At 46.3% G+C, this 15238-nt stretch overlaps 1 protein-coding gene across 3 annotated transcripts in view; it reads left to right on the top strand.

The window, feature by feature from the left end:
• Positions 1–15238, top strand: part of akap12b (A kinase (PRKA) anchor protein 12b) — a 35436-nt gene that overhangs the window by 18389 nt on the left and 1809 nt on the right. For 2 of the 3 annotated variants that reach the window (XM_076155143.1, XM_076155142.1), the window contains exon 3: positions 10739–14863. In XM_076155143.1, the coding sequence (XP_076011258.1) occupies positions 10739–14859 (4121 nt within the window). In that variant the 3' untranslated portion in view covers positions 14860–14863. Of the gene's footprint in view, positions 1–6507; positions 6804–10738; positions 14864–15238 lie in introns of those variants that run through there. The other variant, XM_076155144.1, reaches the window with a different exon arrangement.

Below are 15238 nucleotides of genomic sequence, written 5' to 3'. Positions count from 1 at the left end.
TCTTTAGCAGCAGTAAGGTTTATCAAAGGAAGTGTGTCCGCTCTCGTGCGTGTGTCTTTTGCTTGTTTCAGGGGTGTGAGTGCGTCGTTGCATTGAGAGTCTAAAGAATGACATCATAGCTGATGTAATTCACTGGCTGGAGCCTTTTTCGGTCCCTCCCAGATGGCTAACAGGCTGCAAAAGAGGAAAGACGGAGTTGCAAGGCTTTACGAGCGGAGAATGCTGAGTGTAGCAAAAGTCGTCCATAGGTCAAATGGTGCTCGCAGTATTAAATATGAGTTACATCTAACTTGAGGGGCCAAGTGGGTGAAGAGCTCCACATTAGAGTTGGCTGATCTATGTGCTACTTTAACACTGAGGCCTTGAAGATATTTCCCTTATTAGGTGCAGGTGTGAGACTTTAAGAGATGTGTTTGGCAGTCTTGCGGTCGGCGTGTGAGGCCGTGGTACCGTTCCAAAATGGTCACACGCGGGTTTAGCTCTGCGGGACAGACTTGGTCATGTTGCCAGAGCTTTCGTCATGTGAGTGAAAGGGACCTCTCCCTTCCTTTAAACTAATCTAATCTCTGCCAATACAGCTTCATTAGAGTCCACATAACACACTCCAGCCACTGACGCTCTCCTTTTGGTATTTTGCCCATGTAACTTTTACATTCCAATTGATGACACTCATGCAGTCAATATTTCCACTTAGGTGTTCTTGTGCTTCCTTTTTGTACTTACAGTTCTGGAAGAATTTCTATTATACTTGGTTTGTATGAGTCCAGGCACTGTTTCCATCAACTAGGTGCAAGATAGCAGAATGACTGATTACCCTGAAAGGATCCCTAGGGAAAGTAGGGAGTCAGAGTTTTAGATTTGAGAGCTTGAAAGGCGCCCAGTCCCTCCAGATCCATCACTGTGCAGTGAGTGGTTCAATGATGTTCATCTGTGCAGTGTATTACACAGCCATTTGTTATGTGGGAGACTACTGCAGGGCATGTAAGGATAGTAGAGGAAGAGATTTTCAGCAAAGGCCCAAACGTTCTACGGCTTTAACAGCTTTTTTCCCCCTTGTTCAAACTCAAAGTGCTGTTCCCAATATTGATCATAAAAAAGAGAAACAGCTTCAAACTTTGTCAGCAATGTGTCATATTTCTAAATGATGTAAGAATGAGGCTGTAACCTCTGCTGACGGCACCCAGCAACACCATTTACATCAAAGTTAGAATTCCGATTCTATTGCAATGACAGTAAATCTATTTCATGAATTGGTGTGGATTTGAGTTAGCATTTTTCAGACGTTTCATTGGAATAAACTATCTCTGCACGTGTTTCCTCAGCTGCCTTCCCATCGTACTTAAAATAAGCAACAAGCCATATATATTGTGTGAAATTCAGTGCAGACAGAAATGGTAGCATGAATGTACTGGAGGTTGCAGTCTTTGCTCCTTCAGAAGACCTCTAAATTTAAAGAATGCGATCTATTTGACCACGTGACCTGGGGGTCTAGAACTTATTCCATGTATTCAGAACATTTGGTTTGAATCTGGTGACCCTTCTGGCATGTCATACCTCACAACAACACCATACATGGCATCATAGTTGGGAACCAGCGAGGAAACTGCCATAAGGCATTGGCACACTTAATTATGAAATGCCATTTGATTCAGAATACATTTGTTGATGGAAACGCACACTGAAGCCATTATTTTGGAAACTAGCTGAAACCTTTCGCAATATCTGGATGTAAAGCTTGCAGCTGAGCGAGCTCCCTTCAGCCCCTTCTCGATTCAACCTGATTGGGAACAGGTGTGTGTGCTGGCAGCCAAGGAGGAAACATGTCGTGTCTCTTTAGGTCCATCTCTCAACTAATTTCACCCGTCAGCCGTGCAGAGGATGAGCGCTGGAGTAAATGGCTGAAATGAAGATACGTTCAAAACCCAAACTGCATTGAAAACGCGAGGCTAATATGGTGCAGGGGGGCACATACCTGTCATGACCAGGGATTTAAAATGACTAAACAAAAAAAAATCTAAAATGTATCCTAGGTGACTGGGGTTTAAAGTTACAGTAATAATGTCAAACTCATGGTTGGCTCCCATCAGGGCTCTGAGACCCCCTACGACCTATTCGTCTCCCCGGGCGCTCCTCTCTCATCTTTCCCGGCATCAGGGAACCTAATCTCCCTCCTCAGCCCCTAACCTCCCCCAGGCGCAGGGAGGACTGAGAGAATGGACCAGGAATGTGACTGACCCCTCCTTCCTACCTCTCCTTTAGCAGCATTTCAGACCCTCTTCCCTTCAAACTTAGATTATATATCGATTAAGGCAATAAAATGACCTTTTGAAATGTTGTGCACGCACCTTAATGCAATTGAAATGTGCTTACTCCTAATGATTGACCAAGGTTATTCAATATACTCAGGCCTGTAAACATCCTAAATAGAGCCTCATACTGCAATTATGCAATCTGTTACTTGGAGAAGGGCAGAATCCACGGAGTACACAACTAAATCGCATTTTTGCTTTAAGGACAATTGAGTTCTGAGTGCTTGATTGAGTTGTAACATCATATTTTCAGGGGAAAAAGTCAAGAATCCTCCTTGGATGTGTGATGATTTGGCAGCATCTAACCAAATTCAACCTCAGCATTAATTTTAGATTAAAAGGAGTAATTATTCTGTTTAGATCAAAGACAAGTTCAATGGGCCTCTGCCAACTTCCAACATGAAGCAAGACCGTGAATAAAACACAGATAAGTGAGATTGCTAAGTGGAAAAGAGAGAGAGAGGTTGTGAAGAACATTTTTGGCAAGTTCTCATGAAATCCAGCTGGGCAGGGAGTGGGAACCCTGGTCAGACAGGGTGAGGGTTAGTTATGGGTTGTGTCAAGATTTACACTGGGAATCCTTCAATATCTTTAACCCAAATCTCTTTGAGTATTCGCTCGACTTGAATGATGGTTTTTACATACCTTTTCAGACGGCATTTGAATACGCACAAAGAACCGATAGACATTCTGAGAGAGATTCGGGAGAGAAGAGAGGAAGAGTTTCTGTAATCGAAATCACAACAAAGGTTACGTCCCAGTAAAACCTGCTGGATTACTGATTCGTTTTACCCCAAGTAGCAGATAAGTGCCGCTCATTCATCTTCTCACTTTCACGCTTTGGATTGCAAATGGAACCGTTTCCAAAGACCTTTTCAAATTCCAGGAAGGGTGCTTTTCCATCTTCACCCTCATCTTCCCAGTTTTCACAGTCTGGTCTGCGCTGGATGACAGAAGATGCCTAACAACAACAGGAATGCCAAAATTGCTAGTAAAAATATTTCTGGAATGCAGAGAAAAGTGAAGACAAGTATAACAGATGGTAAGGTTGGCTAAACATACTCCTCCTCCACACTGAGCGCCTGCTTTTTATTTGGTGCATTGCAGCTGTTGGCGTTGCTGGTGGACTTTAACTGCAGCTCGCTGTAGAGTCGCCTGTAAATGAAGTCCTGACCTTTAATTGTTGGCAGTAAACAATATCGATCTTCCTGAACCGACTTCTATGTGCTCTCCCAAGACTAAATGAGTCTGAAGAGAAAGAACGGACATACTTTTACATGATAGTTGTTGTTGTTATGCTGTGTATTCCATTAATGTCCCTCTTGCCCAAGCGTTTCATTTGGACACATATGATTTGAATATGATGTTTTCCTTGGTGTATTATTTTTGAAGAAACAGACAGAAATATATTGAAAACAGCCCATCTTGCCTTTTTTAGAAATTATTTTGTTGTGTTCTTGGATTTGAATTGTACTCATAATGTTCCGGGTTCTTTCCTCGGTCATGCCCCAAGCTTCCTCAGAAATGTAGTCAACATTTGTCTGAAACCTTTTGAGTAATCCTTTAAACAAACACACCAAACGGATGCAGGTGCAGACATAACCTCCTTGGCAGAGGTAAAGAGAAAGTGTGACAAAGTGGAAACATTATTGGACAGAGCACAGACTCCGATGTAACTCTAGGAAACAGGCAAAGGGAAGAGGAAGCGGTGATGTCAAAAACTGCATGGGTTTCCTGTCCGACATTCTTATCCGTCCCTCCGGCCCACACACAAACAGCAGGAGGGGTGGGATGGGGCCTCAAGAGGATAGGAGAGACGAGGGGAAAGTGCTGGAGAGGCAGAAGGATTAAAGAGAACCGTGTGAAGGAGAGGGGAGAAGTAGGAGAGCGAGAAAGGAGAAGAGGAGAAAGACAGACGCTAAATGTAAAATTCTCTCTGATCTCAGTTTCACACACACGCCGACACACACGTTCACTCACAGCACTCGTTTCCCTTTCCTCCAATTATTTCAACATCATCCTATCCAGTTCTTGGAATTCTCAGAGTAAGGTGGGGGGGGGGTTCTTCTGTGCAGACCAATGATGTCATGCACTTCTTTACAAAAAGCCCCCTCCGCCCTGCACCCCAGCCCCTCGCCCTCCCATTCAAGACCCCTCCTTAAACATTCCTGCATACAAGCACGTTTTCTCATTTATGGAGATATGTGGGGCGTCGCCCCTCTAATTCCGGACATGTCCTTGTGTTTTCCTTACTTAATTGCAGTTTAATTGCAAAACAGACTACTCTAAGCCGTTTTAATTAAATAAGCAACAATTCCAAGAACGTACAAGAGGCCAGACATACTGAATTTTCCCATAAAGTCTCACCGTGTAGCCTTAGGTTGTGCCTCAATTAAAATCTGTCAGAGTGTATGGAAGCGCCGGAATGTGACTGATGTGGATGAGTCATATGAAGGAAGCATCGGGAAGACAGGAAGGCACGGGTTGGCCCTCGGCGAGGAACTCTCATCAAATTTTGAATTCCCTTCTGTGTGACTCACTGTCCACTCAGCATAATATAGCACTGTTACATAGTAAATGCTCTATAGTGGCATTTCTACCAGATTGGTCACTGGTGCGTCAGAAGCACATACTTAGCCAGTGACTGTTATCAAATAAAATGGTTTGAATGGTTGTATACAGTATGTTCAAACCAAGTTAATACATTACTTGCAGTAAATAATGAGCTCCTGTGTACATTCTGTGTAAAATGCCATACGGAACACGCACAACCTGATTTGCCGAGCAAGCTTCTATCCGTACTGTTACACAAGCTAATGTAATAATTATCCTGGGGGAGTGTCTCAACTTTAAGAAATCCATCAGGTTCCCATCAGATTTGTGTCTGGGATCGTCTGCATCACCCCCCCAACCCCCCAGTCCTCTTTTCTCACTTCAGCCAGCCAGCAACTTAGAGCCAAGGATCCTCCCATTCAGGCGCCAAAGAGTTTGCTATTCACCGCTTTTTCAACTCAGTGGATCAGAAGAAATGCATCGGAAATGAGGTGCGATAAGTAGAAAACGAGGTGATTTGTTTGGTAATCCATCTCCCCTCTCCCCATTTGCCCAAGAGCAACACTCAGTGACTTTGATTTGATGTGGTTTGGCTTCCTGACCTTTTACATTCGCTAAGTCAGATACCTAAAATTAAGAGGAAACCGATCAATATTGGAATGTGCTTGTCATTGTATGTTTGTAAATGTGAATACAGTGCCTAAAGGGACCGCACACACATTTTTGGGAGACGGGGCTCTCAGACGGCCCTTGATTAGCGCTGTTATCACCCATTTGGGAGCATTCCAGATGGAATTCACACATTCCTGTGGGACAATGCTGAAGTGTGACAGATCTGATTATACTGGTATTTACCTGAGGATTTATCTGCATTCTTCTAAGTCTCTCTCCCCCCCTTCAGACAAAAGCCGAATTAAATGTGTCTGTATTGACGTAATTGAGAAGGGTCTATTAACATTCACAGGGGGCAGGCAGTAACTTGAGGGCACCCCCTTCCCCCCTCCCCCCAATTCATTGATTTGCCTTTGCCTTGAAGCTTTGATAGTTTATGGACTGCATTCTTCTACAGCATGTTCCGATTGAGAGTGTAATCATTCTCCATCAGGAATTAATGGAGGCAAAAACACTGCTCGTGCTTCCACTCTGGTTCCTTTCTGTCAACATGCGATGTGACATGAGGTAAGAGATATGGGGGGTGGAAGAGGGAGCAGAGGGGAGAGGAGATCCAGACTGCTCTCCAGTGTTTTTAAAAGATCTGTGCAAATCAGACATGGTTATTAGGGCTGCTGGCTAAACTGGAGCCACCCCTCAACAAACCCAATCTGTATGGAGTGTGTGTGTGTGTGTGTGTGTGTAACAGTGCTGGCGGGGTGTGTGGAGTTTGACCACATACAATGGCTGCAAGAGTGTAAGGGATGAAAAGTGAGTTTGCTTCCTACAAAAGATCACATGATGTGATTCAATCGCCCCGGATGGACGCCAAGGGAGGGCGGTCAGAGGGAGGGAGGGAGGGTTAGTGGATAAGGAAGGAGGAGGAGGGGGGAGGGAGGAGAGGATGGGGTGGGGCGGGGGTGCTCATTCAGAACAGCTGAAGAAAAGAGAGAGGAGGTGGGAGTAAAGAGGGAGGCAGGGGTGGTCCTAACATGACATGTGTGTCAGCCTGTTGAAATGTGTGTGTAGCCCTCCTCTCCGGCACAGACTGACTGAGAAGCGCTGGAAGAGAGAAACACACACGCACTCTGCTTCTGCCCCTTTACGAGCTAAGGCGGAACAAACCTCAGACCACTGAGCCTCATTGATTTTTACTGAGTGTGCAGCCAAGTAAAGGGAAACAATATAGATTTCTTCAAAAAGTGATACGAGAAAGATTTTTTTTGTAAATTTTTCTGGAGAACAGATTTGGGGAGGTTTACCAAATGCTTGGAACGATTACACTTACGGGTAAGCACTTAATTCATTCAACTCTTATTCAATACAATGTAAGAATTCCTCTTTTAGCTCTCTTCTAATGATACAGTATAAGTACAATTATCACTGAATTTCCAAGTTTGTGTCCAGATGTTTTGTGAGTTTACATAAAAGATTTTTTCATTTAAAATATTTAATTTGAAAGTGTGACTTTTGCTGGGTTTTCGTGTGTGAATCTTGCATATCAATGCAGTGGTTGCTCCTCATCGTAGTGTGAGTAGCTAGAGGCATTGTTGTCCTGAGGGTGTGGTTTGCATTGTGGCTGTAGTTTTCCTGGCACTGGATAGTGATTTGAATTGAGGATGACTCAGTATATGTCTCTGTGCAACATATATAACATAACACGTACTTCTTTTTTAATTCTTATTGATTTGTTAACCTATTTTACTCCAGTTTTCCACTTGAACATTGTATTCTCACTTGGTTAAGTCATCATTTTGGTGCATGTCCACTCTGCACACATGCGTATAACTGCTCCTAATTCCTAGAAAGCATCCTGGTTTACAGTAGCCCTCCTAGAATAAAACATGGTATCTGTAACACTCACAGCCCCCTAAAGCCACTTGCTGAGTGCCCTGGACTTTGGTGTGCACTGTTTGAAGTTTGGTCTAGACTGTATGTAGCATATACATTTGTGGTGGGAGAAGAATTTCACACGGCATCAGCTGCCAGATAGAAATACATGTGGACGCATATTGGAGAAATGTTTTTCACTGTCGTTTTGTAGCTCATGTCACCATCTGGGCCCGCGCCTCACATCCCGTCATGTGAAGTATCTCATTAGATTAGAGTGGGATCCTAATTCCCAGTGGAGTTATCCAGTTTAGCCACCGAGGATAGGGAGGGAGGGGAGAGGAGAGAGAGAGACGTATGGAATTAATTACATGCCAAGACTGATTCCTGTTCGGGCCGTGTAACCCAGAGTGATGGTTTCAATTGAGTAAAGCTGGAATGTTTGGCTTCTTATGTGACCTCTGGTTTTGGTTCTGCACATAAAGGGTGGTAGATTTTTTTTAGTTAAAAGTTTGTGGTTTCCATGTTGCTAGTAAAGAGTAGTAACGTTTGGTGATGAGATAAAGGTGGGGGTGGCAATGTTTTAGTGCTGCGGGCTGTGACTGCTGAGTCTCGGGTCCCCTGGAGTCTCGGAGACAGTGTGGCCACACCTTTCATACAGAGAGGGAAATGTCCCTGTGTGGGTGGGGGTAGGGGTGTGTAGAGGGGGTGAAGCATCTCTCTTTTCTCATTTTAACTGACTTCTTTTGTTTGATCGGGTTTCTGTTCCAGTCTCTAACAATCATAATAAAGCATTTGCATACATTTGGCAAAGTTTAAATTGTGTCAAGGAAGAATAGCTGCCATTCAGCTTTCAGACAACTACACCCCCACTCCTCACACACACACACACACACCACACAAGTTATACTGAAAGCGCCTCAGCAGCAGAAACACTATCAGATGTGAGTTGAGACGCCGGGGAGTCACAACAGATTCACAACAATCGTTTTTTGGCTGCAGCGACGCTATTTTATACGAGAGCATCACCTTACCGCATGCACACACACATAGACACACTCACACTCTCTCTCACACACACACACACACACAAACAAGGCTTGTCTCCAGAAGAGAGGCAAAACATTTCAGTTGTGTGCTTTTGAGTGTGTGTGTCTCACAGATATCTAACACCCTCTAAAGCGAGTTAAGTCTTGGGCTCCAGGGCAAAACCCCCTCCCCCCTTCACTTTGTCCCTTCATCTTAACTGTCCCCTCCTCACCCCCTGTAGCCTCACCCTTCACATTCCTACTGGTACAGTCGTTACTCAAAATTCCCACCACCTCCATACCATTAGAGACCCCAACCCCCACCCCCAACCAAGACGGTCTAGCAAAGTTAACAGTTGTGTAAAAAAAACAACAAGTGGGGCTGGAGAAAAAAAAGATCAAAAAGATGGAAGAGATGCCGGCACTCAGTTAAATCAACATGGTTCCTGTTTTATTATCCATGTAGATACACATGGGCAGTCTGACCCCCTGCCCCTCTCTTTAACACACACACACACACACTTCTGGTGATTACACACACACACTTGCCATGAAGACATAGCTGGGGTGCGTGTGTGTGTGAACTGCTTTAAAGTTTGAGGTTTTGCATGAAATGCATGGTGGCTGACTTGTTTTCCATGTTTGCGGTCCCACTTTGCAAGAGTGCGACTGGAGAGCTGGCAGCAGTAACAACTATGTGAGAGATCCCACTGTCACCAGAAACTTTTGTACTCGCACACGTTCACGCCTATGGAATGTTTATTTTCATAGTGGCTTGCTAGGGTTTGTCTTCTACGCACGCTGGTGGAAGTTTTGGTTAAAGCTAAATTCCTCCGCATTGTGATGTTTCTCGATAATAGCAGTCCCCCCCCCCCCCCCCCCCCCCGCCCTCCCCTCCCCTCCTCCTTTATGTTCTGAGGCCAGAGTGGGTTAGAGGGCTATTGTGTTTGCATATGTGTGTGCATTGGGAAGGGGGGGGTTGGGGTCCTCACCCATCCTGCTGTGGCGGAATTTGGGTCAAGGGGGTTTGGGACTTATATGAAGGAGGAGGGGTAGAGAAGGCCCATATTGTTTGGTTTGAATCTCACACGAAAGCAGCCAAGACAGTTGAGCTGAAAAACAAATAAACAAATCTCTCTGGAAGCCCTCGGCGTATCAATCGAGTTTATGTTTAGAGCGTCCTTAAATAATTGTGCCAAACACGGCGTGAGAGGCATAGCTCGCATTCCTTTCGTAGATTCCATACAGGGGGCTGTGGGTGTGTGCTCGCCAACAACACCAGCGTGAGAAAGCAATTCACTATGTTATCCAAATATAGCGTGAAACAACGTTGTTGTGAGATGAAGGGTTCACCTCAATCTAGCCTCAGTCAGGTGTGCTATTCTAATCCTCCCATTAATTTCTATTTTAAAGCCATAATATTCTAGGAATACCGCCCCACTGTACGAAGCTGCGCGTCTATAATTACGGAAAGGGATGTGGACAGATTGTGGGCACGCAGTTGTACATTTTTGTGTCATCCCTCAGAAATTTGTTTATCGTTTGTATGCGGTTTGTTTTTCATAAAAGCAGAATTGAAATATTTGTGTTTTGCAATCGGAAGGGGATGGAACTTGAGCCGTATTCAGGATATGAGTGCGATTGTACAGTTAAAGGGCGTGCATGTGTGTCTTTGTACTCTCCCACGCTAATGTGTGCATCCAGGTAAGCCGATATCCGGGCATTAAATGGGTTGGGAATTTGTTTTGAGAGCCCAGGGGTGTCAAATGTGAGCTTTTCCAGACTGCAGCGAGTCAGGAAGAAGACAGAAAGACAAGAAAAGCTTTAAGATGCTGGTAACTAATTATCCTCCCACCCTTCCACTGTCAAAACACAGATAGACACGGCAGGAATTTGGTGTGTTTGTCCACTCTGTAATCTCAACTGTCAATATGTCATTTGGCGTGGTTTACAAAATGTGTAATTGTGAGGTTTTGCTGTGGTTTTGCCCTCATTGTGAAATTGGGACACAAACTCTCTGTCTTTCTTTCTCTCTCTCATTCTCTCTCTCTCTCTCTCTCTCTCTCTCTCTCTCTCTCTCTCTCTCATTGTGCAACATTTTGAATGGAGATGGGAATGGAGTTTTATTTGTGTCAATGCCTATAACCTTTCCCCTTTGGCATGTTTACACAGGAAAGGATTAGCTGGAGCAAACTGTAATCTAGTTGTAATTAAGTTATCCTATGCTTGATTAAATCCACTCAGGGGGTCAGGATTAGCTCACAACAATTCTGATTATCATAAAAAAAAATCAAGTTTCATTGATTGAATGGTTTGTTACAAGTGACAGTATTACAAATCTGATTGTTTTCCCCCCTGTCGTTTCAGTTGGCCAGCCAGACGGCGTGTCTGTGGCTCAGAAGGAGGAGGCTCCCGAGACAATGGAAGCCACCCAGGATGAAGTTATCCCTCAAGTGAATGGAGATAAAGTGGAGAAAGACGCTCCTGATGTCAATGACATCTCCCCTGTTGAGGAGAAGGCCACCGAGGAGAAACCCGATGAAGCCAGCGAAGTGGGCTTCAAGAAGATCTTCCGTTTTGTGGGCTTTAAGTTCACTCTGAAGAAGGACAAAAGCGAGGAGAAAGAACCCGTGAAGCTGCTGACAGTCAAAGATAAAGAGTCAGAGGAGGTCAGTGGGACTGAAGCACCTGCAGATGCTAAGGAGGAAGCTGCCACAGCTGAGGAGGAGGTTGTATCTGAAGAAAAAGTGGTTGAAACACAGGCGTCTACCACAGAGGCTGAAGACAATAAAGATGGAGAGAAGGTCGACGCAGCTGATGGCAAAGCTGAAGGCCCTGTAGGTGAAGCTACTGAAGAGGAAGTGAAGGAAGAAGGAACTGAGAAGGATTCTGAGACTTCCCCACCACCCCAGGAGACCGTACAGTCCCCCTTCAGGAAGCTCTTCACAGGTGGACTCTTCTCTAACCTTCGCAAGAAAGCCAGCATCAAGAAGCCAAAAGAGGAAGAAGAGAAGGGAGCTGCTGAGGAGGAGACAACTAAAACTGAGGAAGCTGCTGATGCTGTGGTAGAAGAGGAGGGAAAGGTTGAGGTAGAGCAAGAAGCCAAAGTTGATTCACCAGCAACCCCTGAGGAGGAGGCAAAACCCGCACCTACAGAGCCTGAGGTCACTGCTGAAGCCACAGCTCCAACAGCAACCACGCCTGATGAGACCAAGCCAGAAGAGGAAAAGGTAGAAGCTACTGCAGAAGAAGCAAAACCTGAAGGGGAGGTGTCCTCTGAAGCTGAACTGTTATCATCACAGGAGAAGACCAAGGTCCAAGGAAGCCCCCTAAAGAAACTTTTCACTGGTGCTGGCCTGAAGAAGCTCTCCTCTAAGAAACAAAAGAACAAGAAAGACACTGAGGCCAAGCGAACAGAATCCGGTGAGCAGGCAGCTGAGCAACCTCTGTCCTCCTCCGAATCAACAGAGGGTCCAAAACCTGACAGTGGTAGCTCCTCTCCAGATGAATCAGGCGAGCATGTTATTGCAGTGGAGGCCACACAGGCTGAGTCCACCCAAGAGGTTGAAGGTGAAGTAGCCTCTGATGGAGAGAAGAAGAAAGAGGGTATCATTGCCTGGTCTTCTTTCAAGAAACTGGTCACACCCAAGAAGCGTGTAAAGAGGCCTTCTGAGAGTGAAGATGAAGCCACGGGTGAGAAAACAGCAAAGTCAGCCACCTTGTCATCTACTGAAAGTGCTGGGCTCACAGATAAGAGTGATGAAGAGGAGGCTAAGGAGGAAAAACCCACTGAGGAAGAGCCAAAGACTGAAACCACTGAGAAACTGATGAGCAGCACTGAGGAACCCAAAAAGAAAATGGACACATCTGTGTCCTGGGAGGCTCTAATGTGTATGGGCGGAGCCAAAAAGAGGACAAGGAGGACCTCTGACTCTGACGATGACGAGACCAAGATTGACGAGGATGCGCCAGCATCAGCAGAAGATGAGCCGGAGGACAAAACAGAGGAGGCTGTGGTGACAACTTCCCAACAGGCTGAGAGTGATGGTGAAGTGGCCTCCTCCCCTGAACCCCTCACCAGCTCCCAGGAGAGAGAGTCTGCCTGGGACACACTGAAACGCTTAGTTATGCCCAAGAATAAGCCCAAAGCTGAGGAGAAGACTGAGGAGAAGACTGAGGAGAGCGCAGAACAAGTCCAGTCAGACAGCGAAGCACCAAAAGATGAGTCAATGTTCTCCTTGAGAAAGTTCTTCCCTGGACGCAGGAAGAAGAAATCCGACAAAACCTCCGCTGAACAGGTCTCAAGTGAGGATGATTCTGATACCCCAGCTGTGGTACCTCTTTCAGAGTATGAAGACCAAGTCGTAACTCAACAGGAAGAACCAGCAGAACAAGTTGCAGTGGAGGTGAAGGTGTTGACTGAAGATAGGTCTCCTTCATGGATCCCAGCCTCTGTTGATGTTGACGACAAACATGATCAGCTGAGTGACATCCCAGAGGAGGCAGAGAATGCCGCCACACCAAAATCTGTTGACACTGACATGACAGAGGATGAAACTGAGGAGCGGTCCATGCCGTCCCCTGGAGCTCCAGAGATCAGTGGAAGGAGGCTGTCCATTGCTGAAGTGAAGCCTGTAGCTCCAGCTCCAGCTGACGAAACCACCCCTGTTTGTCAGTCACCCAAGCCAGAGATGGGAGAGCTTGTGGTGGAGGGTGTGGAGGCCCAAGTTTGTGAGGTTCCATGCCAGACATCTGTGACTGTTGAAGATGTCCCAGTAGAGGTAGCTGTTGCCAAGTCAGAGGATGAAGCACCAGCTGAGCAAGCTGAATCTAACACAAATGCCACCCTGGAGCTGCATACCTCCAGTGAGGCTACAGCCATTTGCACCGGCCTCGAAACCAAGGAGATTGCTGAAGCTCTAGAGACACCTGTGACGGACACTGTTGAGTGTGTCACCGTGATCCGCGACGCTCTCGGCACAGAAGTTCTGCTGGAAGACAAACCAAGAGAGGTGGAGGAGGCCATGGCTACAGCAGAGCCAGTGTTTGAGGCCCAAGTGCATCAAGTGGAAAGCACTGAACTTGAGCCTGTTGTTAGAAGCTCAGAGGATGACACGACAGAAATTGAAACTGCCACCCAGGGTTCTGAACCAGAGATCGAGAAAGCCGGGGAAGTCAGCACTGCAGTCGAGTGTGAAGTCATCCATCCCAATGACTTGATTGAGAATTCCCTGAAAACTGAAAATGCCATCACACCAACAACCGAAGCTGCTGTCATCAATGAGATTGTTACAGTCACTGAAACATTTGTGGAGACAAAGGCAGTAACGATGACCATGGAACAGGTCGACGTCGCTGAAGAAACAAAGCTGCTTAAAGACGTAGTTCAGGTTATGACACAAGAGACGTCCACCATATGCGAGACCACGAAGACAGCGATCACAGAGGAGACTGAGTCAATCATTTCTGAAGCAGTGGCTGAACAGAGCGAGATGGTCATCAGCGAAACCGTGGTTGTCGCTGCCTCGTCCGCTGAAGAGTGCGTGGAAGTGGTAATGGAGAAAGTGTCCGTCCAAGTGCAAGAGGCAGAAAAGGAGGAGATTGAAGTTGTCAATGCCCCTGTTGTTGGGGAGGTCGCTGAGATGACAGAGGAGCAGGACGATGTCATCCAAGAACAGAGTGTAGCCATTGCCCAAGCTGTCATTCAGGATGCCATGCATAAAATGTCACAACCACAATCCGAACCCCAAACACCTGCCAGCCCCATCGCAACACCAGTCCAGGCAGTAGAAACCACAGAAGAAGAGATTGAAACAGAGAGGCCTGTAATCTCTGACACCCCTGTTGCGGTAACCTGTGAAGCACCAGCACCTAAGATCCTTCATCATGCCATGGAGGTCACTGAAACAGTTCCCGAAGAGGTCACAGAGAGGCTGGATCCCTTAGTGGAGGAAGAGAAGGTAGAAGAACTGAAGCAAAGCGAGGAGGTAAAAGAAAGTGATGAAAGTGTTCAGGCTGAGAGTCAGACTGGCGAACAGGTGGAAGAGGCAAAAGAGGAAGAAAGCAAAGAAGACGCAGCGGTTCAGGATGTTGAACCAGCAGATGGTGTGTCCGATGTATGTGAAGAAGCAACAGCAGAGGAAACCCCAGCAGAGAATGTGCCAGAGATCCAAATGCCGGTCCAGATCGTCCTGCAGGCAGCGCAGATGCTTGAGGCTCCATCAGTGGAAGAAGAGACCGCGGTGGAGTTTGACAGCAACGGCCCCATCACCAACATCAAACGTGCCAGCCCGGCGAGTCCAACACAAGCGCTGGACAGCATCCCCACGTTGCCCGAAGAGCCTCAGATGACGGCTTCAGCTGAAACGGAGCCGGAGAAAGCGCCATCGACGAAATGCGCGGAGGTGATGGCGCAGGTGATGGAGGCGATCGAGGAGGCGGTGAAGGAGATCGAGCCTGTTTCCACAGAGATCACAACAGCATCATGAGCAGGTGAGGCCATCACTGCAACACGGATACACAATTTAAGAGCCGGAAACAACACAATGCCTAAAAGTATTTCAATATTGTGGCAATACTGATGGTGCATTGAAGCATTGAAATAGGCTATTAGGTTATTTTCACAATTCCTTTGTTGGCCTATCAAACAATCTTCTCATGGTGGCTTTTTTGAAACATCAATGGGCTCTACTTTTATTAGCGAGGAGGGAGGGGATTTGCCCACTGACCAGATGAAAAAGCTTTTGTTCGGTCTACGAGTAACCAGGGGACCTTTGATATCAAAGCAGGAATGCCGCCGTTGACCCTTTCTTTGTAGGCGGGGGTCTTAAAGGGAAGCGGTGTGTGAGGGGCAGATGAACTTGTGCT

This window comes from Genypterus blacodes, unplaced genomic scaffold (genome assembly GCF_046128005.1).
Source record: "Genypterus blacodes isolate CSIRO-AG114 ecotype Tasmania unplaced genomic scaffold, CSIRO-AGI_Gbla_v1 ptg000064l_1, whole genome shotgun sequence".
Lineage (NCBI taxonomy): Eukaryota > Metazoa > Chordata > Actinopteri > Ophidiiformes > Ophidiidae > Genypterus > Genypterus blacodes.
The sequence above is the reverse complement of the archived record's forward strand: the minus strand, read 5'-3'. Positions and strand labels throughout refer to the sequence as shown.